At 37.1% G+C, this 26,008-nt stretch overlaps 3 protein-coding genes across 3 annotated transcripts; 2 read left to right on the top strand and 1 right to left on the bottom strand.

The window, feature by feature from the left end:
• The first annotated feature begins 936 nt into the window (after positions 1-936).
• On the top strand, positions 937-2,912 carry fam177a1 (family with sequence similarity 177 member A1). Its single transcript, XM_084096736.1, has 5 exons — positions 937-1,057; positions 1,399-1,578; positions 1,666-1,732; positions 1,809-1,906; positions 2,042-2,912. Exons 1-5 carry the CDS (start codon positions 989-991, stop codon positions 2,240-2,242), a joined length of 615 nt encoding a protein of 204 aa, XP_083952862.1. The 5' UTR covers positions 937-988; the 3' UTR covers positions 2,243-2,912.
• ppp2r3c (protein phosphatase 2, regulatory subunit B'', gamma) lies at positions 2,905-8,960 on the bottom strand. Its single transcript, XM_084096735.1, has 13 exons — positions 8,761-8,960; positions 7,576-7,703; positions 6,309-6,413; positions 6,107-6,219; positions 5,851-5,948; positions 5,655-5,725; positions 5,399-5,531; positions 5,194-5,249; positions 4,356-4,431; positions 4,130-4,266; positions 3,504-3,641; positions 3,319-3,378; positions 2,905-3,178 (listed from the first exon to the last, which is right to left on the bottom strand). Exons 1-13 carry the CDS (start codon positions 8,825-8,827, stop codon positions 2,987-2,989), a joined length of 1,374 nt encoding a protein of 457 aa, XP_083952861.1. The 5' UTR covers positions 8,828-8,960; the 3' UTR covers positions 2,905-2,986.
• On the top strand, positions 8,953-26,008 carry prorp (protein only RNase P catalytic subunit). Its single transcript, XM_084096734.1, has 7 exons — positions 8,953-10,371; positions 10,600-10,647; positions 10,740-10,872; positions 20,355-20,462; positions 23,437-23,585; positions 25,511-25,706; positions 25,785-26,008. Exons 1-7 carry the CDS (start codon positions 9,374-9,376, stop codon positions 25,914-25,916), a joined length of 1,764 nt encoding a protein of 587 aa, XP_083952860.1. The 5' UTR covers positions 8,953-9,373; the 3' UTR covers positions 25,917-26,008.

Genomic DNA, 26,008 nt, shown 5'->3' with positions numbered 1-26,008 from the left:
AATAGTCCATATTTACTCTGTAAACAGCATATATTTTACAGACTCCAGCAGTAACCGGCTTAAACCTTCTGATTAAATGTGTAACAAACTGCATAATAAAATAAAGGCAGAAATATACATGAAAAAGGTCTGAGTAAGGTGGTGCTTACTCTCAATTATTAGTCATTTCAAAAACGCTACTGACAAATTTTACTGGGAGTGCAGCCAACAGAAAGCCATTCTTTTGCATTGCACTTAATCCGGGCGAGGAGAGAGAAATAAATCTTGATAATTGTTTTGTGCGAAATTAAATCTTAGTCAAAGATGAATCACGCTTAACAAAACAAGTCTCGTATTTGCACAATTAATCTGACTTTGAGTTATATCAATTAGGTTATCATTTATGTGTTATTAAAGGATGAAAAAAAAGAAAAGATTAAAGGAAAGATTTCAATTAAAGGGTGAATGAAGAAAAGAAGCAGTGGCATGTGATGATGCCTAAAACTGAACACGAAATTAAAGTCTAATAGTGTGCTTATGGAGTTGAAGTTACGATGTGTAGCCAAAATACTTCAGTATACATTTGTTTCGGTTCATAAAGAGTCTCAGCTAGATAAAGAATCTTTTTTTTTTTTTTCATAATTGTTGTAGGCTACTAACCAAAACGACAAAATGAGAGAACTTCAAATGCTTTAAACCACACTGAAACAAAACCTAAACCCATTTGAAGCAAAAAATTCACACAGATCTCTACATTCAACTCACATTCAACAGACTGCTGGAGTTAGGGAATAAAACATCTTTTAACATAACTTTGTATATATGTTAATTTATATTTATGACGCCTTTTGTAAATTTGTCAGCGCGTTAACGTATTTCATATATATAAAAAATTATATTCTGATAATCTAAATAAATGGAATTGTTTACATGTGACGTCACTTCCTGGTTGACGCCGCTCGAAGGAAGAGCTCGAAGAAAGCAACAGAAAGAAAAGGCTGAAGAAGACATGGCTGAACTGTCACTGTATCTCACAAACGTTAACGTGTCTCTGGGACAAACTATGGACACAGAGAAGGTAAAGTCATTTTTAAATATAACAACAAGCAGTTGCCTTGGAATTACATACTTTCTTTTGCTATAGACTACAGTCGACATATGTCATTCTATTTCCTTGTTCGTTACATCTTTGTCCACCGAGGAAACCTGATATGTTGATAGACATCATGTAATCTCTAAATATATAATGTTATTTATATTACAATAATAACGATATATTATATAATAATATAATGTAAATTTGATCTATCTATGTGTGCTGTTCTATCTATCTATCTATCTATCTATCTATCTATCTATCTATCTATCTATCTATCTATCTATCTATAACTGTGTAATGTTCTTTATCTGCTGGTTTAGAGTTCAACTGTAGTGAAAGACTTTGAAAATGTGGAACTTGGAGATTTGGGCAAAAAGCAGCCAAAGATTCCTCGCAGAACAATTTACTTTGCAAGTGGTGAAACCATGGAGGAGTACAGTACCGATGAAGAGGAGGAAGAAGAACTGGAGAAAAAGAACACTTTAAGGACTGTGGATCCGGTGAGTAGCATCTAATCATCAAATATGAATGTAGTTTCAGTTAGTTATCATATTAAACTTATAGTCACTTTGCATCTCTGATTATAGGCAAAGTTGACCTGGGGTCCATACGTCTGGTTCCAAATGTGGAGAGTGGCTACCTCAACCATCTCAGGTAACGAAACTCTTTCCAGTGACATTTGGTTCTACGAAAACGGTTCAAATGTAACATTTTGACCCAAATATTTCAGTTTGTGACTATCTTGGAGAGAGAATGGCCTCATTGCTAGGAATCACAACACCAAAATATCAGTATGCAATTGATGAGTACTACAGGATGAAGAAGGAGGTATGTGCACCACTATTCTTCAGCCTTCACTTATCAGCTGATATTCTCAAAAGTAGCATGTACAGATACTTGTGTACTCTAGAGGGATTTGAACAGCGTTGGCCTTGTGAGACCCTAATAACGTGTAATCCGCAGGAGGAAGAAGAAGAGGAGGAGAATCATCTCTCTGAGGAGGCAGAACGTCGTTTTGACGAACAGCACAATCAGGAGGGCCAGCAGGCAAAGACTGAGCAACCAGAAGCAACTGCTTCTTTTGTGAATGTGACCTTTGAACTGGAGCAGGAATCACATGCTACACCTGATGCAAATAAAGTGCCTGCACCCATTCCCTCCTAAAATATTGTTCAGTGGATTGAGAATATTAGACGGTTCTACCATATTTACCGTAGGCTAAAGGTGTGCTGGTTTCCTGTTTTGGGGAGTAAAGTTTATCATACATGAAGTTGAACATGAAGTAACATGTTGTTTATGCATAGCTGACAATGCTTCTGCTTTGAACGCAGAACTATTTTAACAATCATTTTATGAAGCCATACATAAAACCTCTTTTAGTCACTACAACAATTCATTGTACATTTTAATAATTATAAACACCTAATAAGCCTGCTAAACACATTAAAAACTGCATGGATCGAACATTTCTGAAGATGCTGAGACATTAGTTGTAATATTAGAGATTTCTAAGTTACTGATGAGTTGTTGAAGGTAGTGTAAATGGTCAGATGGGTAGACCCTCTCTTTCAAACAGTTATTTTTCTAACTAAATATTCTTTTTATGTGAACACGTTTTTTGTGTGCTATAAATCTGTGCTTTACCCATGGGCTTTGAATTCAACCCCCTTACACAAACAAATGCATTTCATTTTGAAGAGTGTGTAATTTATTTGTGTACAATAATTTTGTATTATGTAGGTGAAAATACACCTACCTTTCTATAATGTAGGTGAAAAAATACAGTTTGTTTTGTACATAATATTACTTAATAAACAATTCCATATACAACTGAGCTATTCTGTGTATTCCTCTTGGCTGAAGGTTAGGGTCCCATAGCACAATTTGACTTGGCTATACAGAGGGATGTCATGTATCGTCTAAATCAGCTGTGTTGCTGTCAGTGTCATTAGCCACCAGCACCTCTCTGTTCTCGTAAGTCCAGAAGCCATTGAGGTCGATGAGGATACTAGTGACGGTATCACCCTGACCGCTGTTCACCAGGTCCTGTAGTGTGATCTTATACGGATCTTTGGGCTTCACCATATCAAAGATTTCATCCTGTAGACAACAGACAGAAAAAAGTGAATTATAATACATTACTGTCATCGTATAGCAACATGAAACTACTATTTCTCTACTTGCTGATAAATGGGAATGGACTTCAACTCTTATATAAAGAAGTGCTAAAGGCAGTTTACCTTAACATCCTGGAAGGAAACTGGCTCCTGCCCATGGATTTTCATTTGTTCCTGAATGGCCTGATATCACAGATGAATAGGTTAGTTTCTACTTTATATATATATAAAGATATATATTAAATATAAATATATTATTTATATATATATATAAATAATCAAAAGAGCTAACAAACACCTCTACTTACCCTGAAGAAGTAGTTGAGGGTGAATACGTTGAGATAGCCTTTGTTTTCCATGTCTAGCAGTTTGAAAATATACTGGAGGGCTGCAGGCTCTTTCCTGTTTTCTAGAGCCAGCACAAAGTCTAGATAGGTCTTATAGTCCTAAATTTAAACAACAGAAATGCATGTTTATGTTTTTAGATACTGAAAATGTTTACATCGAATTACATGCATAATAAAAATAAGAAATAATAATAAGATAATAATAAGAAATGTTTCTTGAGCAGCAAATCAGCATATTAGAATGATTTCTGAAGGATCATGTGACACTGAAGACTAGAGTAATGATGCTGAAAATTCAGCTTTACCATCACAGGAATAAAATACATTTTAAATATATTAAAATAATTTAAAAACGTTGTGTTAAATTGTAATAATATTTCACAATACTACTGTTTGTACTGTGTTTAAAAGCAGCCTTGGTGTGCATAAGAGACTTCTTTCAAAAACATTCATATAAAAAAAAAAAAAAAGAGTACCAGTCTCCCGAAGCACTACTGTGCCACAAGCTGTGACTCTGACAGCAAACATTTGTCTTAAGGGACACTCTTACTGTGATGCAAATTATTAATTAAGTCAAAAGGTTATACCATTTCACCGTCGTAGGTTAAGCATTCCTGGTAGACACGGTCTAGAAAAACACTAGTTAGAGTTCCGGTGCCATAGCGAGACAGCTCTTCCTTACTGAGCATCCCATTATGGTCCTTATCCAGGTTAAGGTACTGTCCTGTAAATAGGAAATATGACGATTAGCATGAGATGTAACTTATAACTCATTATATTATAACACTGATTAAGTGTATTTTGCAGGCATACCATAAACACGAAGAGCAGAAGGTGCAGAGAACCAGTTGGACTCCTGACTCTCCTTTGATAGTTCCTCGTCTCGAAGCTAAAAATGAATAAATCTGATTAGCTTAATGTTGCAGGTCACTCGCGCAGGAAAACTTTCGAATAGCTAGCTAACTAGATGATGGATGGATGGATGGATGGATGGATGGATGGATGGATGGATGGATGGATGGATGGATGGATGGATGGATGGATGGATGGATGGATGGATGGATGAATGGATGGATGGATGGATGGATGGATGGATAGATAGGGTGGATGGATAGACAGGCAGACAGAACAATAGATAGATAGAACGATATATAGAACGATAGATAGATAGATAGAACAATATATAGAACGATAGATAGAACGATAGATAGAACGATAGATAGATAGATAGATAGATAGATAGAACGACAGATAGATAGATAGAACGATAGATAGATAGATAGATAGATAGATAGATAGATAGATAGAACGATAGATAGATAGATAGATAGATAGATAGATAGATAGATAGATAGATAGAACGATAGAATGATAGAACGATAGATAGATAGAACGATAGAACGATAGATAGATAGATAGATAGATAGATAGAACGATAGATAGATAGATAGATAGATAGATAGAACGATAGAACGATAGATAGATAGATAGATAGATAGATAGATAGATAGATAGATAGATAGATAGATAGATAGATAGATAGATAGATAGATAGTATTCACCAACCCCAAACTTTTGAACAGGAGAATATATAGATATTATTATATATGTATATATTATAGGTTATCTTGAGTGAGAATCTGTAAGCTACCTCAAGTAGGTCATCCAAGAAACTGCAAGCCAGGATGTCCTGAATTTTTATCTTTCCTGCAGAGCAAATACAAAACATTAGAATGATTCGTTTCATTCCAGTTTTTTCCACAGGGTAAAATCTGAATGATGTCTGCAGGTGCCCTGACTTCAATTTAAAGGCAAAGTTAGAATTTTTAAAAACAGCACGACCACAGGAGAATTACCAGTGTGTAGAGGATCAAGGAAGAAGAAGAACTTGCGAACGGCAGTGCAAACATAAAACGAGTAGAAGGATTTCTCCAGGCCATCTAGTTGGGGGAGAGTAGGAATTAACTCAAGGATGTAGTTCTCCAAATCCTGCAGAAAGAAACAGTCACACACTGAAGTCTTTCCTTTAAACAATACAGCTTTACTCCTAAGAAGATATTGTGCATACTGTGATTTTCACAGCGTTCCAGAGGGAAAAACGAGATTACTTACAGACTCACGAAGATAACCCTGACCTGCTACATCATAGAGACTCAAACCAATCCTGGTTTGGTGCAGCCACACTGCCAGAGAAGAAACCGTGATTCATCGACACATCTTATTATAGTGTTCAGAATCAACTAAAAGACTCCAAATTAACTGCCGTCATAAGACGAGGACGCAATGAGAACACACATCACAGAATTACCTTTTCTCATGACATAGTTGAAGAACTGCATAATTGATATCCTCCCATACGGATCATTATGAAGTAGTTTGGCGTAGACTCTGGCAGTGAAGAAAAGCCTGATGGGGGTGTAATGATTGTGAAACAAACATCTCAGTGAGTCATAAGCTTTGTCCACCTACGAATTACATCGACTTAGAATACAGTTATCAGCTCATAAACTCATGGTTTTCGAGTGATACTAATTGGTCACTACACTTTTCAATGATGCACTTACTTGCATTTGGCGCCTGCTTGTTCTCCAACCTTTAGGAAACTCTCATAACTGATCATGGCCTCGTCGCCGGTCGTGGGCGGCACTTGATGCTTATCGAGAAGAAACCAAAGGTTCTGTAGGAAAGAAAAAAAACATTTGCAAGAGGAAATAGAAAACACAGGCATGTTTAATAACTAAACAAAAGCTGATTTGTAACTCTTACTTGTAACTCTTCATTGTCCAATAGTTCCCGGCTTTTCCTCTGGAGAAACACTGCCCTCGATTCTTCTCTGAGTTTCTGCAGCAAGACTTCATCTTCTGCAGGAAGCTGAGGTGAAATATTATGAAGTTAACATTAAGAAGGCAGTACGTTCACTACAGTTTGGGGTCAGTAAGATTGTTTTAAAGTCCCCCTGTGGTGAAAATCAAGTTTTTAATGTTGTTTATATGTTTATGTGGAGTTTTTAATATGCTTTAAGACAAATCATGTGCAAATTCATAGGTCAACACCATTTAGAACTGCAGTGAAACAAATACAGTCTCAAAAACGAGGTTTGAAATCGCTGGTGTTTCTGACGTCACCTTGTAACCAATCACGTCAACCTGTGATCATCAACGAGTGGATTTCTGAGCTGGTGTGAATGAGTGGAGGCGGAGCTAATTTGCATATTCATAGAACTGCGTATATTAAACAAGGCAAGGGTGTAGAGTTACATTCATGCTATTTTAAGGCATGAAAAAAAATGGTTTAAGGAAAAAACATTTAAATATGTCATTTTGGTGATCAAAGATGAGTTTTAATGGATAAAATTATTGACTACATGGAGACTTTAAAGAAATTGATACTTATATTGAGCAAAAATGCATTCAATTGATCAAAAGTGACAGTAAAGGCATTTAAAATGCTACAAAAGATTTCTATTTCAAATATATGCTGTTCTTTTGATCTTTCTATTCTTCAAAGAATCCCTTCCGCAAAAATATATTAAGCAGCACAACTGTTTTCAAGACTGATCATAATACTAATAAATGTTGAGCAGCAAATCAGCATATCAAAATGATTTCTGAAGGATCATGTGACACTGAAGACTGCCATCACTGGGATGAATTTCATTTTAAAATATATTCAAATTAAAATAGTTATTTTAAATTGTAATAATATTTCTGTTTTTATTGTATTTTTGCTCAGATAAATTCAGTTTTGGTAAGCACAAGAGACTTCTTTCAAAAACATTTAAAAATATTTCCGACCCAAAGTTTTGAACGGTAATGTGAGCTGATGAACAATATGAAAAAGTGGAGCACTTTATGCCAGCTTCAGTCAGTGGTGACCCTCAAATTAATATCTTCAAGACAAGACATTTATCATTGTAATGATAGATCAGACTATGATAAATGGATGTAATTGTAAAAATGTTAATATGATATAATATACCACAGCCACTGACAACACTGTATTTTCATTACTGATTAAACCTAAAACAACTCACCCTGTAGTAGAAGCGTGGGATGTGTTTAAATGAGTCACCTTCTCCTTTCCCGCCTCCTTTCCATTCAGTGTAATACTTGGTGAACAGTTCAGTTTCCTCTGCTTTCTTCTCCTCCTCTGTTTTGCCATCTGTTCAATACAATTAACCCACACATTATGATTAGCCTATTCATACTGTACAATCCTCATCCGTATTTATTTAGGTATTAAGCATGAATATTTATGTCCAGCTTAGTTTTATAGTTAAATCATAGTAAGCATGAGCAAAACCATGGATGGCTCCTCATTACCAGCATTGGGTGTAGCTAATTACTAAGTAATCTAATTACTGTAATTTTATTACTTTTCCCTTGAAAAAGTAAAGTAAGGGATTACTCTTAATTTTTCTGTAATTTAATTAGTTACTTCAGATGTAATTGCATTAAACACTGTATAGACAACAACAATTCTATATAAAACAGTGGATTTAGCATTAACATTTAATGTAAAAATGTATGCTTTAATGTAACATGTCAGTTCAATTTATCCAATTGTATTCTGTTCATTTAAAAAAAAAAAAATTGCAGTTTTGTGTTTATCTTTGTATTGTTCAACTGGTCGAGGTTGATATGTGATTTATAAAGTAATTAGCAATAAGTAATCCAATACTTTTTAGAGAGAGTAATTACTACAGTAATCTAAATACACTGTAGAATATGTAACACTGCTCATTGCCAGGGTGATTCCTACTTTGCAATACATTTTAATGTCCACATTATTTATGTTTTAATATATTGGATAAATACTAAACTTTTGAGTAACACAAAAGTTTTTACTACAATATTTTATTATGGAAATCATATTAGCCAGTTTTCATTTATCACCATGGATAGGGTAACTATGGTTTCTATACAACAAACTATAGTAATTGTTGTAACTAATGGCCGAGTACATTAAGTCAGTTCCCTAAAATAATATTTAGTATAACGTTAGTCCTAATCTACAAAATTTTCATCAAATATAATGGCGTTATTAAAGTAAAACAACGTTACAATTTCCCAAGCGACTTTTAATCCTAATAGATGGATATACCCATTGATTGGGAGACTTCTATATAAATGTTATAATATTTAACGTATATAAATTATCTCTCTTTGAGCTCACTATAAATCTCTATAAGTTAGTTATTGATTAGATAAAGTCTAACCTTGTTTCGAAGAGGCGAGTCTTTTTCGCAGTAAATCTTTCCAATGTGCGGTTTTGTCGTTTGCCATTCTTAACTTTACTCGGTCATAATATGTTTTAAACTGACCAGCTCAAAACTGATTATTAATCAAACTGTAATATGTTCGAGTAGGCTAGGCGGTTGATCAACTGTTTACATCTCTGACCGAAAGGCGCACTAGTGACGTAATTGAAGTGCGACAACACACGAGAGTGAATGGCTGCTCGCACTGGCATGAACTTGCTTTCTGGTTAGAATTCAATAACCTTCGACTAGATTCTGTAAGCTAGATGTTCTTGTTCAAAATACCGATGATTGCTTTGACAAAATTACGTGTAAATGAAAATAATGCGATATCTTAGCGAGTTTATCTATCTGAGGATCTCAATATTGTGTGCTTCAAGTACAGAAGGACATAAGTTGCTGAATATTATTTATATCTATTAATTTTCGGTAAATATATTATTAAAAAGTTAATGTGTTTTGTATATGTGTTGATCAGTAAAACTTAATGTTGCACATTTGTGTGTGGCGGGACATTTACATAGATATAAAGTAGTGCATAGTCTGAATAATATAGTAGACTTGTTAGGAAATGGGACCTCTTGTGTCAAATTCAAGGACTTGCATGAAGCATCTATGCACATGGGTTGTCAACCCTCTGTATTTCAGGCCTGCATTGGCTGGTTTACCACAACATAACATTATGCTTGCTGTCAGGTTTATCATAAATCCAAACACACAACTTTACAGCACAAAAGGAGACAAACAAGCAGAATTATACAGCCAAGTTACCAAAGAAAAGGGATTCACTCCTAGAACAAGGCCTGCGTTCCCAAAGTCAGTATTCGCAGCTGGAACGGCCAAAAAAACGGCTGAATATATGAAAAAGCGAGCTGGGATTGATACAGAAGAGCTGTCAAATAATACACCTGCGAGAGGCAGAGGATCTCTAAAGGTTGCCCTTCCTGACCATCCGCTGACCACATCAGAATGGGCAAAACTCAAAGAGGGTTCCTCCAAACCTGAGCGCTTCGAGATGCAAATGATGGAAGGACTGCTGGCGGCTAATGCAGATGTCAACATCGCCAAATCTCTCTTGGCGTACGTGGTTCAAGACAAAGGCACCCTTTCTTACGAACTCCTTTTGAGGTATCTAACGCTGTGTGTCACAGCTGGGCACCACTCTGAGGTATTTGACACTTACGACATCATGAGAACTTGCTTTAAGACCCTTGACACTGGAGCCTCGTCCCTGTTTATTAAAGGTTTCAGTCAAACTGAACGTTGGAGGGAGGCACTTGGCGTGTTGGAGGGTATGAAAAAGGCCCTCCTGCCGTCTCCTAGGAACTATGGTGATGCCATCACTGGGGCAGTACTTCATGGAGACACTGAGACGAGCTGGAAGCTGTACGACGAGCTCCTGGAACTGGGTATCGCACCTAATCAGGACACCTGGCAGTGCCTGTTTCAGAGCGGCATCACTCAGCGTGGACAGGAGGACAAACTCTTTTCTGTCCTGTCATATATGAGAGATAATCAAATCTACCCAGAGGAGCCGCTGATTAAAACTATCAAAGCTTGGTTTGAGAGGTAATTGTAAAAAAAAAAAAAATAATATATATATATATATATGCGTAAACACACACACATTATATATTTACAAACTTTTGTTACAGGCGAATAATCGCGATTAATTGATTTGACAATATATATATATATATATATATATATATATATATATATATATATATATATATATATATATATATTGTAGATCTTTATTTGAACTGTTTTATTTTTATTTTTTTATCTGCACAGTTTACCGGATCAGAAATGGAGTGGGAAGTTCTCATTCGTCGCCCCCAGGTACTCATTTCATTTTTAAGTTTTAATTAAATACAGTGATCATAAAGACTATTCTTATTCGAGTATTGGAGTGGATATAACTTGTGTTTTAGTGGAGAGTGCAAAAATTGCAAGGCATCACTGGAATCCATTCAACTGACTGAGGAAGAGTATGCTCAGCTGAAGGATGAAGTGATGAAAAAAGTGATTGAGGGAAGCGACATCTTCTACAAAACCACCCCAGAGGTCTGTCTGCTATATTATATCCTTCTTTTGCCTGAGTTAATTAACCAATGTTAATTTAATCTATAGATATATAGATAAAATCAACATTTAAGCCAGTGTTGTTATTGATAATTAAAACTAAACTAAAACTATTAAAATAATTTCCTGGAATATTGAATGTAAGTTTTTTTTTTTTTTTTTTTTTACGTTGCCTGGAAATTAACTTAAATAAGCTAAAGTTCAAGTACTAAAATGACTAAAACTAATGTTGAAATAAAAATAAATAATAAATTAAAGCTTCATAAAAAGATTTAAAAAAAATGAATACAATTTAAAAAAGCACAATTTAAATTAAAACTGAAAATATAAAAGTAAAAGCTAAAATTCAAAATATTAATAAATGCCTTGTAGTACATGTATAATACTAAAATAGCACTGACATAAGCCCCACCCCATACAAAGGTTTCATTCTCATAATAAATGAAAAACACAGTATATTATTTCAGTGATGAAATATGTGTTTATATATATTTTAATAAATATTAATAACATATATTAGCAGAATGTATTATCATATTAAAATATATATAATCAGACTTTTGGGGGTAAATGTGTTTAGGGTTTAGTGACAATCATGTCACAAATAATTATAATGGCCTTAAAAATGGTTTAATTTTCTTTATACTAAACAATTTTTTCTTGTTTTTTCGATTTTGCATTGAAATGTGACGTGTGTTTTGTATGAAATTCCCCTTTATGTAAAGGAAGTGTGGTTTAAAGTTAAGTAAGGTCTTATTATTTCGTGCCGTTTGACTCCACTAGATGGCGATAGCGTCCTATACATACGAGAGCGTTTGCTACATGACTGATTAAACATGTTATACATGTTGAACATCAGCGTTTTTTTTTTTGTTTTTTAAATGCTTATTAGTTCATTTCAGCCTTGGAAATGAAAAAATAATAATAATAAAAACACATAGGCTAAAAACTAAAGCAGCTTTCTGCCAGGCACTAAATAGGCTGCAACTACGTGATAGGCAAGTTGTGTAGTCGTCCAGAATTAGAAGTTCCATGCAGTTTTGAGCTCCGTATTAAGTGGAGTCTGGCCCTGAATTAGATGATGTTGTTGTCCGGACTGATGCTTTTTTCAGGCTGTGGTGGGGTCTATAGATGTCAAAAGCATGTGATCCTGTCTAGTTCCACATTTAGCCATGATGTAGGGGCTTTCCAACACATGTTCCTTCATGTGTCTGTCGGGTCCCCGTTTAGCAAGCTCGTGAAAGCAGTCCAACTGAAGACACAAGGTCACAAGGCAAGCGACTCCTATGAAATTCCATTTGCCAGAAAGAACAGTCATGTTTGTTTGCAAATGCTGTTCTCACGCATAGGAAAAGCATTACATTTCCAAGCACTGTCTCTGAAAGGGACATTTTTATACACTACATCTTGGAAAAACAAAGTACTCAGTATAGTCATAAACAATCTCTAATTTTGGTCATGCACATGATTGATGCTGAGGCATGGGTATTGCTTGTGTGCTTTTTGCTGTTGTAAAATGCAACACAATGGGCTTTCACATTTCAGCCCTCAAAAGCCTCTCACATGAGTGACCCTGGAAAGTCCCTGTCTGCAGCGCTGCATGGACTCCAGCCCCCCGCCATCGCTGCAGCAGCGCTTTATGAAGTGAAACCAGTGCAAGGCAGTTAAAACACCCCCAGTCTAAACTCTCCACAAGCATTTAACAACCCCTAGACAATCATTTTGCCTTTAAAGGGAAAAAAAAAATGGTGCTTTTGGGTGGCTGACGTGACATGTCCTGCTGTGTGACATCCAGTACTTCATCAAAAGCAACATTTTAAATGTTAACAGCTTTTAAATGTTGCATAATAAATGTGAGAGTACAAGGATTTTTTGCACTTGTAAACATGATTTTTTTGTTTACTTTTTTCCACAACATATGCATATTCACTAGCATTCAAAAGTTTGGGGTTGGTATGATTTTTAAATGTTTTTTAAAGTAGTCTCTTATGCTCACCAAGGCTGCATTTGTTTTATCAAAAATACAGAAAAACAATAATATTGTGAAATATTATTACAGTTTAAAATAACTGTTTTTTAATTTTTTTTTATTGTAATACAGTGTCATTTATTCCTGTGATGGTAAAGCTGAATTTTCAGCAGCCATTGCTGTAGTCTTTAGTGTCACATGATCCTTCAGAAATCATTCAAAAGGCCAATTCACACTGCACCGACCAACGCGGACAATCGGCTGATTACAGTACGTCACTTCTCGCCAATTCAGCATGTTCAATCGGCGAAAACAAGCTCCGACAGACGCCAACAGACACCGACAGAGGTAATCCGACCGATCCGACAACTCAAGGAAGTGTCTGTTGCCGTCCGTCGGTGCAGTGTGAATTGGCCTTAATATACTGATTTGCTGCTCAACATTTCTTATTATTATCCAGTTGTGCTGCTTAATATTTTTGTAGAATGTTTGATAAAGGTTTTTTTTTTTTTTTCATAAAATAAAATAAATTAAATTGTACTGACCCCAAACGCTTGAACGTTAGTGTATATAAAGTGATTTTTTCTTTAAAGTGCACTATGTAACTTTTGGCCCTCTAGCGGCATTTTGCAGAAGAACATTGTTTTGGTTGTGCTTCGGCTCTGTGTGACTGTCCAAATGAAAATCCTTCTGCTCATAAAACATTCACTACTAGGTTTGGGAGATATAACCAGTTTAGATGAAAAGGATCTTAAGCTGACGAGCTGAAGACGTTACAGTAGCTATACCCATTAATAGACACGGTACTTAAAGCACAGCGCTACAACAACCAACAATAGCCGCTTTCCGACCAAGTAGTTATAGGAACTTAGTTCTAGGAACTGTCCACTTCTAAACAGTTCTAAGAACTACTCTCCCCCAAACTCGGTTTTGCTGTTTGCGTTCGCACTGGCCAAGTGGCCATAGGAACTGGTAGGAGGGGTAAGGGAGTGACGCAAGCACGGTGACTTTTATTTTGACGGCGCGACGGACCTTTATTTTGGCGGCACTGAGAACGCCAGAGCAAACTGCTCAAAATGCTCGCATTCTCTGTGTTTATTAGTTAGCAATCTGTCTAACAGTACTGTTTAATATCTTATTAGATAGAACTGTTATAGAAAGTAGACAGTATATGAAAAAAGGTTATTAGCCTATGCCGTGTGGTTGATGTCCAGTGTTGCTAGCTGGGCAGATAAACATAATCATGTTTGGCTTGGTCCCCTCAAAGTTGCGTTGGATTTTCTCTTCAGCATAAAGGTTTAGAGACCCATCTATCACTGTTTTCCATGTTTGTATAGTTAGTTTCTGGAGTAAATATATAGGCTATAATCTGTGTGTTTACATTATAGCTGTTTTAAAAATGGCGGGTGCTGGTGTTCTGCGTGCGTTCGGTCAATCAGCGTACACTAACGTCACGGGTAGTTCCTATAGTGCTGGTTTAGACCCTACTCTGAAGTAGGACCCAAATTAGTTCCTACAAATGGAGTTCCTAGAACTAAAATCGTTCCTAGTTCCTGCGGTGCGAACACGCCGACATCCGGGTACTTTAGCCAATAGTTCTAGGAACTGTGAAAAGGTTCCTCCGGTCGGAAAGCGGCTAATGAAGGGTCTATAATTTTTATGGTAGGTTTATTTTAGCAGAGACAGAATATCAACCAAAAAATCCAGAAAAAACACTTTAGATAAAGGTTATAAATTGATTTGCATTTCAGTGAGTGAAATAAGTATTTGATCCCCAAGCAAAACATGCCTTAGTAATTGTGGAGAAACTTTTGTTGGAAAGCACAGAAGTGAGACGTTTTTTTTAGTTGGTTACCAAGATTGCACGCATCTCAGGAGGGATTTTGGTCCACTCCCTTTTACAGATACTCTCAAAATCATTAATGTTTCTTGGCTGTCGCTTGGCAACTCAAAGTTTCAGCTCCCTCCACAGGTTTTCTATAGGATTAAGGTCTGTAGACTGGCTAGGAGACTCCATGACCTTAATGTGCTTCTTCTTGAGCTACTACTTTGTTGCTTTGGAGGAAAGTTTTGGGTGATTGTCATGCTGGAACCCATCCACAACCCATCTTCAGTGTTCTGGCAGAAGGAAGGAGGTTCTCGTCCAAGTTTTGACAGTACATGGCCCTGTCCATCAGCCCCTCAATACGGTGAAGTCGTCCTGTACCCTTAGCAGAGAAACAGCCCTAGAGAATAATGTTTCCACCTCCGTGCTTGACTGCAGGGATGGTGTTCTTGGGGTCATAGTCAGCATTTCTCTCCCTTCAAACACGGCGAGTTGAGTTGATGCCAAAGAGTTCGATTTTGGTCTCATCTGATCATAGTACTTTCTCCCAAGCCTTCTCTGAATCATTAGATGTTAATTGGCAAACTTCAGATGGGTTTGAACATGTGCCTTCTTGAGCAGGGGGACCTTGCGGGCAAACTAATTGTAGTTTGAGTGTGTTACCAGTGGTTAGCTTGGTGACTGTGTTCTCAACTGCCTTGAGATCATTAACAAGCTCCTCCCGTGTAGTTCTGGGCTGATCCCTCACCTTTCTCATGATCATCCTTCCCCATGAGGCCAGATCTTGCATGGAGCTACAGACCGAGGGCGATTGGTTTTTCATTTTGTATTTCTTCCATTTCCGAATAATCACACCAACAAGTCTCCTTCTCTCCAAGCTTCTTGCTGATGGTCTTGTAGCCCAATTCAGCCTTGTGCAGGTCTACAATCTGGTCCCTGATGTTTGACAGCTCTTTGGTCTTGCCCATGGTGGTGGAGAGGTTGGAATGGAAGATACAGATTCTGTGGACAGGTATCCACTGACATTAGGAATACTTTCTTAAAGTGACAGGACTAATCTGTGTTCCACATAGGCACATAGCTAATCTGTGGGAGGCAGAATTCTTGCTGGTTGGTAGGGGATCAAATACTTATTTCACTCGAACCAATGCTAATCAATTTACAACCTTTATATAATGTGTTTTTCTGGATTTTTTGGTTGATATTATGTCTCTATGCGTTAAAATAAACTTACCATAAAAATTATAGACCCGAACTTATAGGGCGAACTTACAAAATCAGCAGGAGATCAAATAATTATTTCCCCCACTGTATGGAATTTATCTGCTCAATAAAATACCTTACTCATCTGTTACTCATCAAAAACGCATCTCCGCGTCACTTTTACTACATTTCAAATCCCTCAGTTCTCTCCATCTCTGAAAAGCCAAGCCATTCTCGTTTTATTACAAGCTCTGTCACGTTCTCTTTTTGCCAGCAGACTCTCCTGTTTTTTTTTTTTTTAAACAGGAAATTGCCCAGAGTTTTGAGATTTAGCTGCTCCATGTCAACCTTTCTCGCTTGTTTTTACAACTAACCTGTGCCACTCCCACACCATTCACACGTTAAAGTAGGTTTTAATATATATGAAACTTAAAGTGTCAGGGGATTTTAAATGTGGCCATAGTGTTAATAACACATTAAAGAATTAGCATGTCAACCATTTTTATTGCTGAATGTTAAAAAGCCCCTGTTTAGTTTCCTTACATTCAGTGGCCTGCAGTTTTTCAGGTCAAGCGTGAGCTTTGGGAAGCCTGTTTTTCCCGTTTCAAAAAGAGCAAGCCTGTAATAAAGAAAAGTACAGGACTTGCAGATGCCTTTTCATTAATGTCTGCTGTGGGGCACGGGGAAGTTTTCACATACTCAAATTTCTTTGTTCTCCGTCTATTTTTGTGCGGCTGCCTTTCATTTAATTGGAATTTCATGCATGCTTTGAACAAAACGGAGCAGGTACTTTAGAGTACTAAAGAAATGTTGTTCATTTGTTTTTAATGATTCAAACAAACGTTTGCGTTAAGAATCACTCCAGGGCTTGTCATGGGCTATTGTGTATATTCCAAGTAGAAAAACTGGCCACTATCAAATCTGGATTAAACTTATGAACGTGCATGTACCAAACACACCCATTGTAAGTACACAAAGTTCTGCACAGCATGCTGGTACAGCATACACGTGACCTCTGGACACCATTGGGGAATCCCCAGTGTTCCTGTTCCCATTCAACCCAACCTCTCCATGACCACGAGAGGATGTGGAGCGAAAACAAAAACACATACGATGCATGACCTTCATGGTCAAAAAAATCTCATTGAATGTGCATAGTTGAAATCAGGTGAAATTGCATATTTGGATTATTTTAGTCCAATGCGGAGAGCCCTAACCCTACTCAACTCTGCAAAATCTCTGAAATCTCTGCGAGTTTTAGAGAGTTGAACAACTGATCACCATCTGCTAACCCCCACCAAAACCAAAAAGGAATTCCCCAAATATCCAGCTCCCCTCCCCCCCCTCTTTCTGGCGCTCAACCCTCCCCCGGTCTTGCACCCTCTCTCTCACCCGCTAGAACAGACTTCACACTCTCTTAACAAGATTTGTAGCATGCAAAATAGCTGCACTTATTTTTGTTGTTTTGCTTTCAAATGTGGGTAACAATCTTCTGTTTTTGCATATAGGTGGCTTGGAGGGGTGGGAATTGGAATTTTAGAGGGAAAAATTCTCACGCTCCAGGCAGAACTGAAAGCGCTGGGTTCCAGCCACCTGACAGTCCAGGAATAGTTGTTGGTTTTGACAAACATAGCTCTGTGTGCCTTAAACAGAGGCGTTTGTATTAGCTATCGGACTAAACTTTACCACACGGTTGTTTCCTCAACAAAGTTTGCAGTTCCCTCAAAGCATTGAGAACCGATGCAAGGATTTTCGGTCACACTTTAGTTTAGGGTCAAATTCTCAGTATTAACTAATAATTAACTACAACATTTGCCTCAGGAAACTCTGCTTATTAATAGTTTATAAGGTAGTTTAGGTATTGGGTAGGATTATGGATTTAGGATATGGTCATGCAGAATAAGGCATTAATATGTGCTTTATAAGTTCTAATAAACAGCCAATATGTAATATGCATGCTAATACTACAACTAGTTTATAGTGAGAATTGGACCCTAAACTAATGATCAATAACCAAATAACTAAACAGTTCATTGTTCAAAATATCTGTGGCGCTTGTTGACGTGGCAGCCTGGAGAACGCAGCCTTCCGATTGAGAAGCACCCCGTGTTATTTTATTATTATTTATATAGTATTATAGTATTTATTGATAATCGATAACTGTCAATATTCATTTTAATTTTAGTTTGAGTTTTAGCAATTTTTTATTTGTCATTTTTATTATTAGTCTTATTTCAGTTTTAGTGATTTTACTACTTTAACCTCCATATTTTTCTCAGTTAGTTGCCAAGGCAACATTTCTTATTTATGTTTACATTTTTTTAAAGTTATCATCTAATATTTATATTTCATTTTATTTCAGCTTTATTAAAATTAACAAAATTATTTTTAATAGTTTTTGTTTCATTTAGCAACACAACAACGATCGGATTCCTACAGTTCTTGAGCTAAGAACTCACTTGAACTTGAGATGATACTGAAAGTTGAATATTTTAAATAATAGTGTTGATTTGTTTGCCTAATTGTGGATCATGCATATTTAAAGGGATAGTTCACCCAAAAGTGAAAATTCTGTTTCTCAAGTTGTTCCAAACCTGTATGAATTTCTTCTGCTGAGCACAAAAGAAGATATTTTGAAGAATTTTGTGTTCAGCAGAAGAAATTCATACAGGTTTGAAACAACATGGGGTGAGTAAATGATTGGGTAAATTATCCTTTTATTGTCTAATGCTAACTAGTACTTCATACTGTTATTTGTGTAATATTTCATCAAGGTTTGTGTATTTGAACTCAGTATTTGTGTACTTTGACCGTCACTGATGATGAGCTAGGTTTAAGTGTACAGTACATGTGCAAATGTTTAGTAAATCAAAAGCACGTCTGCAGCACGAGGCCTGAGGACAGACAGGTGAGGGAGTGACTTGGCTCCAATCCAGCTGGAAATTCCCGCAGATGTTTACATGTTGTTCCAAGGACAATTGTGGAGGTTTTTCAGCCTCTTCTTAAACAAAAACAAAGGAGAAGGAAGTTCTAGTCCCAATTCCCCCATCGCCCTTATGCTCTTCGGTTATTCAGCTAAACACAACCTGATCACGCTTTTGAAGGTGAGCCAGGTGTGGTCAAGTTCTGTTTGAAGTTCTGTTGTTTGACTGTAACAAATGCTTTGATACCCCTTGAGACAGATAGGAAAAGTCAAGCATTCTTTGGTCCTCCTGGGATGAAATGGGTTCATGGAATTGACTATGAAGTTGTTGTTTTACAATGCTCTGACAGAAAAAAAGTAGTATGTTCAGTTCTTGCCAGACTATCTGTAAACACACTCCTTTATCTCATGGTTGCTTGCATTCTTCGCTCTTATGCTTCCTGTACATTCATGAATGCACATATCTCAACTCCTCACTTAATCTGATAATATATGTAGAGTTTCATGAGTTTCAGACTGGGACACTTCCAATGATATGTCTGTCTGCAGTAAATGTCACCCGCCTGGCCTCGTGTTTTTGCCAGAAACAATCTTTAGTTTAAAGTATTATCTGTGCAGTGTCACTATAGCATCACAAAACAGAAATGCAAAAATAAAGATTGTTTGTGAAACAGAAGATTCCTCATCTGTTATAGAAGGCTAAAATCCTCATTTGGTGAATTGTTATAGTATATTAATAATTCTAAAGATAACACTATTAAATCAAGAAAATTACTATTAATGTATATTAATATTTTTAATTAGCATTTAATTTAATTGTAGTTTAAGTTTGTCATTTTATTCATTTTTAATAGTTCTATTTAGCTTTAACTTATTTTGAATTGTCTTATTTTAGTATTATACTATTATAGCATTTATTTACATTTTTTTATTAGCTTTTATTTTTATTTTTTTAGGTATTTTGTTGCGTGTTTCTGTCATTTTTTTCTGTCATTTATTTTTTATAACTTCTTTCATTTCAGTTAGTTATCAAGGCAACCGTTCTGTTTCTAATTTCCATATAGCTTTTATTTCATCTTTATTTCAATTAACAAACACAATTTTTATTAGTTATAGTTAACAATAACAACACTGGCTCGATGTAATTTTTTCAGCTGTCCTCCTTGTCTTGTGCAACACCGGTTGCGTTTCTCTTGTGCAATGCGCTGCACAACACCAAAGTGAGGTAATTTACATAGAAGACCCCCGTCCATCCAGGCAACCATCCGTTGCTGTTGTTGAAGGACAGTTACAAGAGTGCGTAGTGTTGCATCTTTACTGCCCCTTTTATTTCTTTGCTTGCATGGACTTTAAAAGTGTGGCTAGTTTTAGCTTCAGAATCAACAACATGAAAAAGTGCAAAGCTTCAACAGATTTTTACTAAACTGCAAGATTGTGACTTTTTTCAGAACTATGCATATTGTCTGTACCAGTCTATTTGTCAGTAGCATATATTCACTGTGATCAGGGTTATGAGAATAACCACTTGTTTTTGTTCTGTACAGGAGCTTAAAAGCTTTAAAGCTTTCGTGAAGCAGAGGCCTCCCTTTGATATTGTCATCGATGGTCTTAATGTGGCTAACACTACACCCAAGGCCACCCACTCTGAGACGGTGAGTGACAGGCCATTTTAACTAATTGGATGTTCCAAGACTGGGCCGGTTTCTCTGTGGGTTATAGGTGACCTTTTAAATTGCTTAACTGGCTAGACAGTCAACCTACTCTGATTTAAAGCACTAAAGGTGGAAAAAATAGAAACTCACCAGTTGGCATTCTAAAGTCAAGAAAACAGAAAAGAGTGCAAGAGGATCGACCGGGGGGGGGACGATGCTAAGCGTGGTTGTCACTTCTTACTTTTAACGCAATAAAACAGCTTTAGGGAACAGCCCCGATTTCTCATAGTTTCCAACCTAAAAGACCCCAAACCCACAAAACCCAACACAGTTACTCAAATGAAAAAAAGGGAAATTTCAATGTCCATAATATTACACAGAATGTGTTACACATCAGCCCTCCTACGAGTGGTGATCAGTCCCAGTAGTGGTTTTACATTTAGTTATGCTCCTTTATAATAGTACCTAAGGGATTTTATTGCCTACAAATAGGCTAGAAGTTTTAGATAAGTACCCACACCCACCCATCACACCCTCAACCACCCATTAACTGAAAACCAATGACTTGAAAAAGCAGATAGAGGATCATTTCACTACATTTCCCCCATTGATTAATCACAGTACTTTAAGACAATTGTTGTGTATTTGAAGCTTTCTTAAATGTTGTTTAAATATGCAAATCAGGCATTATCTAATGAAATATGCATATAATAAATAAAAAGTATATCATGAATGAGATATATGAACAATCCCTGTAAAAACCTTCAGATTATACATTTGGTGTATGCAAGTGGTATTGAACTGGAGATTTCTGGCTCAGTGCAGGAGAACAAACTCATTTAGAGTTTAAAGATAGTTGATATCTACAGGTGCAAATAGATGCAGTGAAATAAAAGAAATGCTTAAATGTGCATTTTAGATGTCTTTTCACAAGTCTGAAATAAGACATATGGAAGTAAAATAGCCCAAAATCTAGAAATTGACCAGCGCATGAAAAACAATGGTTTCTCTTTAGTATCTTATAACAACAGATATGATTAACATTAAATCCTTCACTTGATATTAAGCTACAAATTATGATGTAACACAAACTTCCTTGACCTTTCTGTTCAAGGATCCTTTTCCTTTCTGCTCACTCATCCATGGCTTTGGCACTTCTTTTTTTTCTTTTTTTTTTTGCCTCAGACTTGCGTCACACATTATTAACACATACATACCCCATAGCAATTGTAGCACAAAGGCAGGGGATTTTACACTCATTTTGATATGACTAAGTCTGTATTTTAAGTCAGACATGTGCCTTTTGTGGTCAAGTTTATTTTTGGTGGTAACATTTACCCCACTTCCTCGCTAACTGGCACATTCAATGAAACGCTAGTATTAACCGGTTTTCTCTGCACACCATCTGAGCAGGGCCGTCTGTGTGTGAAAATGAGAGCTTCAGTTCAGTTAACTTGTGGCCAAAGTATATCTAAATGTTTTGTTTACAAGCTAAGTTACCGGACTGTATGCAAAGAAGCATAGGGAATTAAAATTGAGTGTAAATTTACAAGACTAACATGCTGGAAGGAAGAGTGTCTCTTTATCTAGAAATGCATAGGCAAAGGTGATTACAGGCAGAGGTCAAAGTTGGATTGTGAAACAGGATACTATCATGTGTACGGTGCTTTCCAGAGCAAACCAGCCCATCTGTGGCTCACCGTCCACTTCCTTATCATGAATTAGTAGAAAATGATCACACCTGCAATTCCCCAATTAGCACTTCCTTGTGTCTAAAATAACAAAGGATACAAGATAGACTGGAATTCATTGGAACTGACTTTGCATATTCAAACTGTTACTGTAATCTAAATTTGAGTATGAAATATATTTAGAAGGTTAATACGGTGGAACTGGTTGATGCAGTAGAGTCGTGTGTGTGTGTGTATATATATAAATTGTGTGTGTGTGTGTATTGCATGTAACTATTGCATGTATGTTCATTTTAGATGAACTTTTCTGCAACTTTGATTGGGCTTCAAATTGAAAGACACACATTTTTATATATATGCAGAACTAACTCTTAATTGCTTTGTCTTTTAACCAACTGGGTCCAAGGCGAATGTTAATCGTTAAGTATTTCTACAATTTCTTTGTTAAAATGTTTTTGTTGTTTGTTTTTTTGTGAAGTTTAATTTTAATTTTATTATTTTTTTTACAATATATTATTTTATTAATTAATTTAATACTTATAATTCACTTCTGTTCTAGTGTTTTAATCTTGTGTACTAATTTAGTTTCTACATGGAACTGTGCACTAATTGTGATGTAAATCTTTAAATCCCAAAATGTATAATAATTATACAATATGGTTTAAAATGAAAACTGACATACAGACATATGTATGCGTATCATGGTTTCAGAAAAGTTTTTTATTTAGTCACTTCCTGCATGGTGCAGGCTGCAAAAGACTTTTGTATCTCCTGGAAGAAAGAGTGAGAAAAACAAATATCTACACTTAAATTATTTTAAAATATCATATGTTATGTATTAAAAATAACAATGATATCTCATGAATAGCTAATGCATGTACGGCGTCTTCTAAACAGCTACATGCAAAGAACCTTAGATATTTTTAGCACAGAGTTTTTAACCTTTACTGACCGCACTCTTTGTAAGGGGGTATTGGAAAAACAACTTCCTGTGTAATCAGGAAACTCCCCCCTCATGGTGTGTGTGCGTGAGTGGGTGACACTAAAGTAGGCTAAAACAATGTGAGCAAGAATAATTTTCCCACAGTTGACCTGCTAAAGGTCCCAAATTCATCTGTAGTGCCAAGGGAAATTCCTCTTAAAAGTCGCAGCTCATTTCATAGAGAAAATGATGAATGAACTGAGGTCTCTCATTCATTAAAAACTCATGAATGACCTCGTTTATTTCTAACATCTGAATGGAAATGGTAAAAGGTCACTGAGAGTGTGAATTATCTCCGCAGTTGCTTGCAGTCGTATCGGAGTTGGAACGTCAGGGTCTGAACATTCTGGTCCTCGGCAGAAAGCACATGCTACAACCTTCCCGGAACTGGGACAGACAAAACATGAACAAGATCAAGCAGAAATCCCACTGCTTCTTCACCGAGAACATGTTAGTATGACCCCCGTTTCCTCAATCACATACTGTACACCCTGTTCCAAAGCTGCCTACGCAAGCGGCAGTTTAAGGGATCACGGGCGCATCAGTAAGAAATGAATACTTTTATTCAGCAAGGAAGCATTAAATTGGTCAAAAGTGACAGTAAAGTCATTTATAATGTTCTAAAAAATTTGCCACTCAAATAAATGCTGTTCTTTCAAACGTTATATTCATCTTAGACAAGGGCCAAACTTAGACGGGGTCAAAGCATCTCTGAAACCTCGCGCCTTGCTGCCGGTCAGCAGTGAAAATTTATCAACAGTGGTCCTAAGTGGGACAAACCAGAAACCAGTGACAGGATGTTGGTACAAGGTACAAGTCCCACAAAATTTGAATGATGGTTATGGGAGGAATGTGTCACAACACACAGTGCATTGCATATATGGCTGTGTAGCCACAGACCAATCAGAGTGCCTGTGATGACCCCTGTCCACCGTCGAAAACACCTACAATGGGCACGTGAGTGTCAGAACTGGACCTTGGGGCAGTGGAAGAAGGTCGCCTGGTCCGTTGAGTCTAGTTTTCTTTTATATCACGTGGATGTCCGTGTACATGTGCACCGTTTACCTGGGGAGGGATGGCACCAGGATCACTGTGGGACAGCAAGCCGGTGGAGGGAGGGTGATGAGGGCAGTGTTCTGCTGGGAAACCCTGCGTCCGGCCATTCATGTGGACATTAATTTGAAACGTTCCACCTAATTAAACATTGTTGCAGACCAGGTACAACCCTTCATGACAATGGTTTCCCTGGTGGAAGTGGCATCTTTCAGTAGGATGTTGCACCCTGCCACACTGCACACATTAGGTGCTTTCTCACTGAAGGAACCTTTCCATGGTTCCTAGAACTAATGGCGGAAGTACCCGCTTTTTGGCGTGTTCGCACTGCAGGACCTGGGAATAGTTCTAGGAACTAAATTAGCTCCTACTTCAGAGTAGGCTCTGACCCAGCACATCGTATGCTGAATGCATGCGAAACACCAGCACCTGCCATTTAAAAAAAAAAAAGCCGTGTACACACAGTTTATAGCCTATATATTTACTCCACGAACTCTATGAACATGGAAAACAGTGATAGATGGGCCTCTTAACTTTTACACTAAGGAGAAAATCTAACGAAACTTTAGGGAACCAAGCGAAACATGATTTGTATTTATTTTATTTCTGCTAAGCTAGCGATATTGGGCATCAACCACACAGCAAACGCTAATAACTTTTCATATACTGTTTACTTTCTTTGTATAACAGTTCTTTCTAATAATGCATTAGACAGGAATGTTAAACAGATTGTAAACTATGAAGACAGAGAATGGGAGCTGTGTGCTCAAGCTCTGCCGTTCTCAGTGCCGCCAAAATAAAGGTCTGCCGCACCATCAAAATAAAAGTCACAACATGCGTGGCTTACGTCACTTCAGAGTTCCTACTGGCGGTGCGAATGGAACCAGGAAAATGGCCCTAGGGGAACATTTAGTTCTCTATCCTAGTGGCTAGTTCCTAGAACTAAGTTCCTATAACTACCCAGTGCGAAAGCCCCCCATTGTTTAGGAATGATTTGAGGAACACGAAGAAGAGTTTCAAGGTGTTGCTCTGGCCTCCAGATTTCTCAGATCTAAATCTGATTGACGTACGGACAATCCTGCCTATATAGAACACTCAAAATCCTGGTCCTTATGTAATTCTTCCAGTTTCTGTTCAGTTATCATGCTATCTAGAAGTCCTCACTGTTTTGTAACAGTTTCAGTCAAATGTGTTAGTTACACACGTACCCGATCACTTCCCTTCTCTTCGTCACTCAGTATAAACCCCACAATGATTTCATTCACTAAGCATGAAAGGTATTTTTGATACAGTGCACTGTTTTTCTTGGATGACTGCCACAGGTCTGAAGATGACCCGTTTCTGCTGTATGCTGCTTTGCACTCTGGCGTTCACTGTAACTTTCTTAGTCGTGATCTGATGAGGGATCACAAAGCCTGCTTGCCAGACAGAGCAACCAGACGCCTCTTCTTCAAGTGGCAACGTGGGCATCAGGTGGTAATCAGTCATTATGCCCCAGGAAAAAGGGTTCGATTTCAGGTAGGTTTCGGAAGGGAGAGACATTGCGTAATCCTTAGTAATCACTAGGATGACTGATGACATGATTGTGTTTTTCAGAGGGTGTCTGCTTATGACACCATCGTTCAGACCTCCGGCAGCTCCTGGCACGTTCCGTACGATGAGAATGGAAGAGATAGAGCCTCATATGAAATTCCCCAGAAATGGCTCTGCCTCACTCAAGAACATTGAGGCTTGAGTTACTGCTAGTGTGCTGGCTGAAAAATCCATTACATTAAATCAATTTCAAAAATTGAAATTAAAATCAATAAAAAAAATACTTT

The sequence above is a fragment of the Abramis brama genome (assembly GCF_963993115.1).
Source record: "Abramis brama genome assembly, chromosome: 21".
Lineage (NCBI taxonomy): Eukaryota > Metazoa > Chordata > Actinopteri > Cypriniformes > Leuciscidae > Abramis > Abramis brama.
The sequence above is the reverse complement of the archived record's forward strand: the minus strand, read 5'-3'. Positions and strand labels throughout refer to the sequence as shown.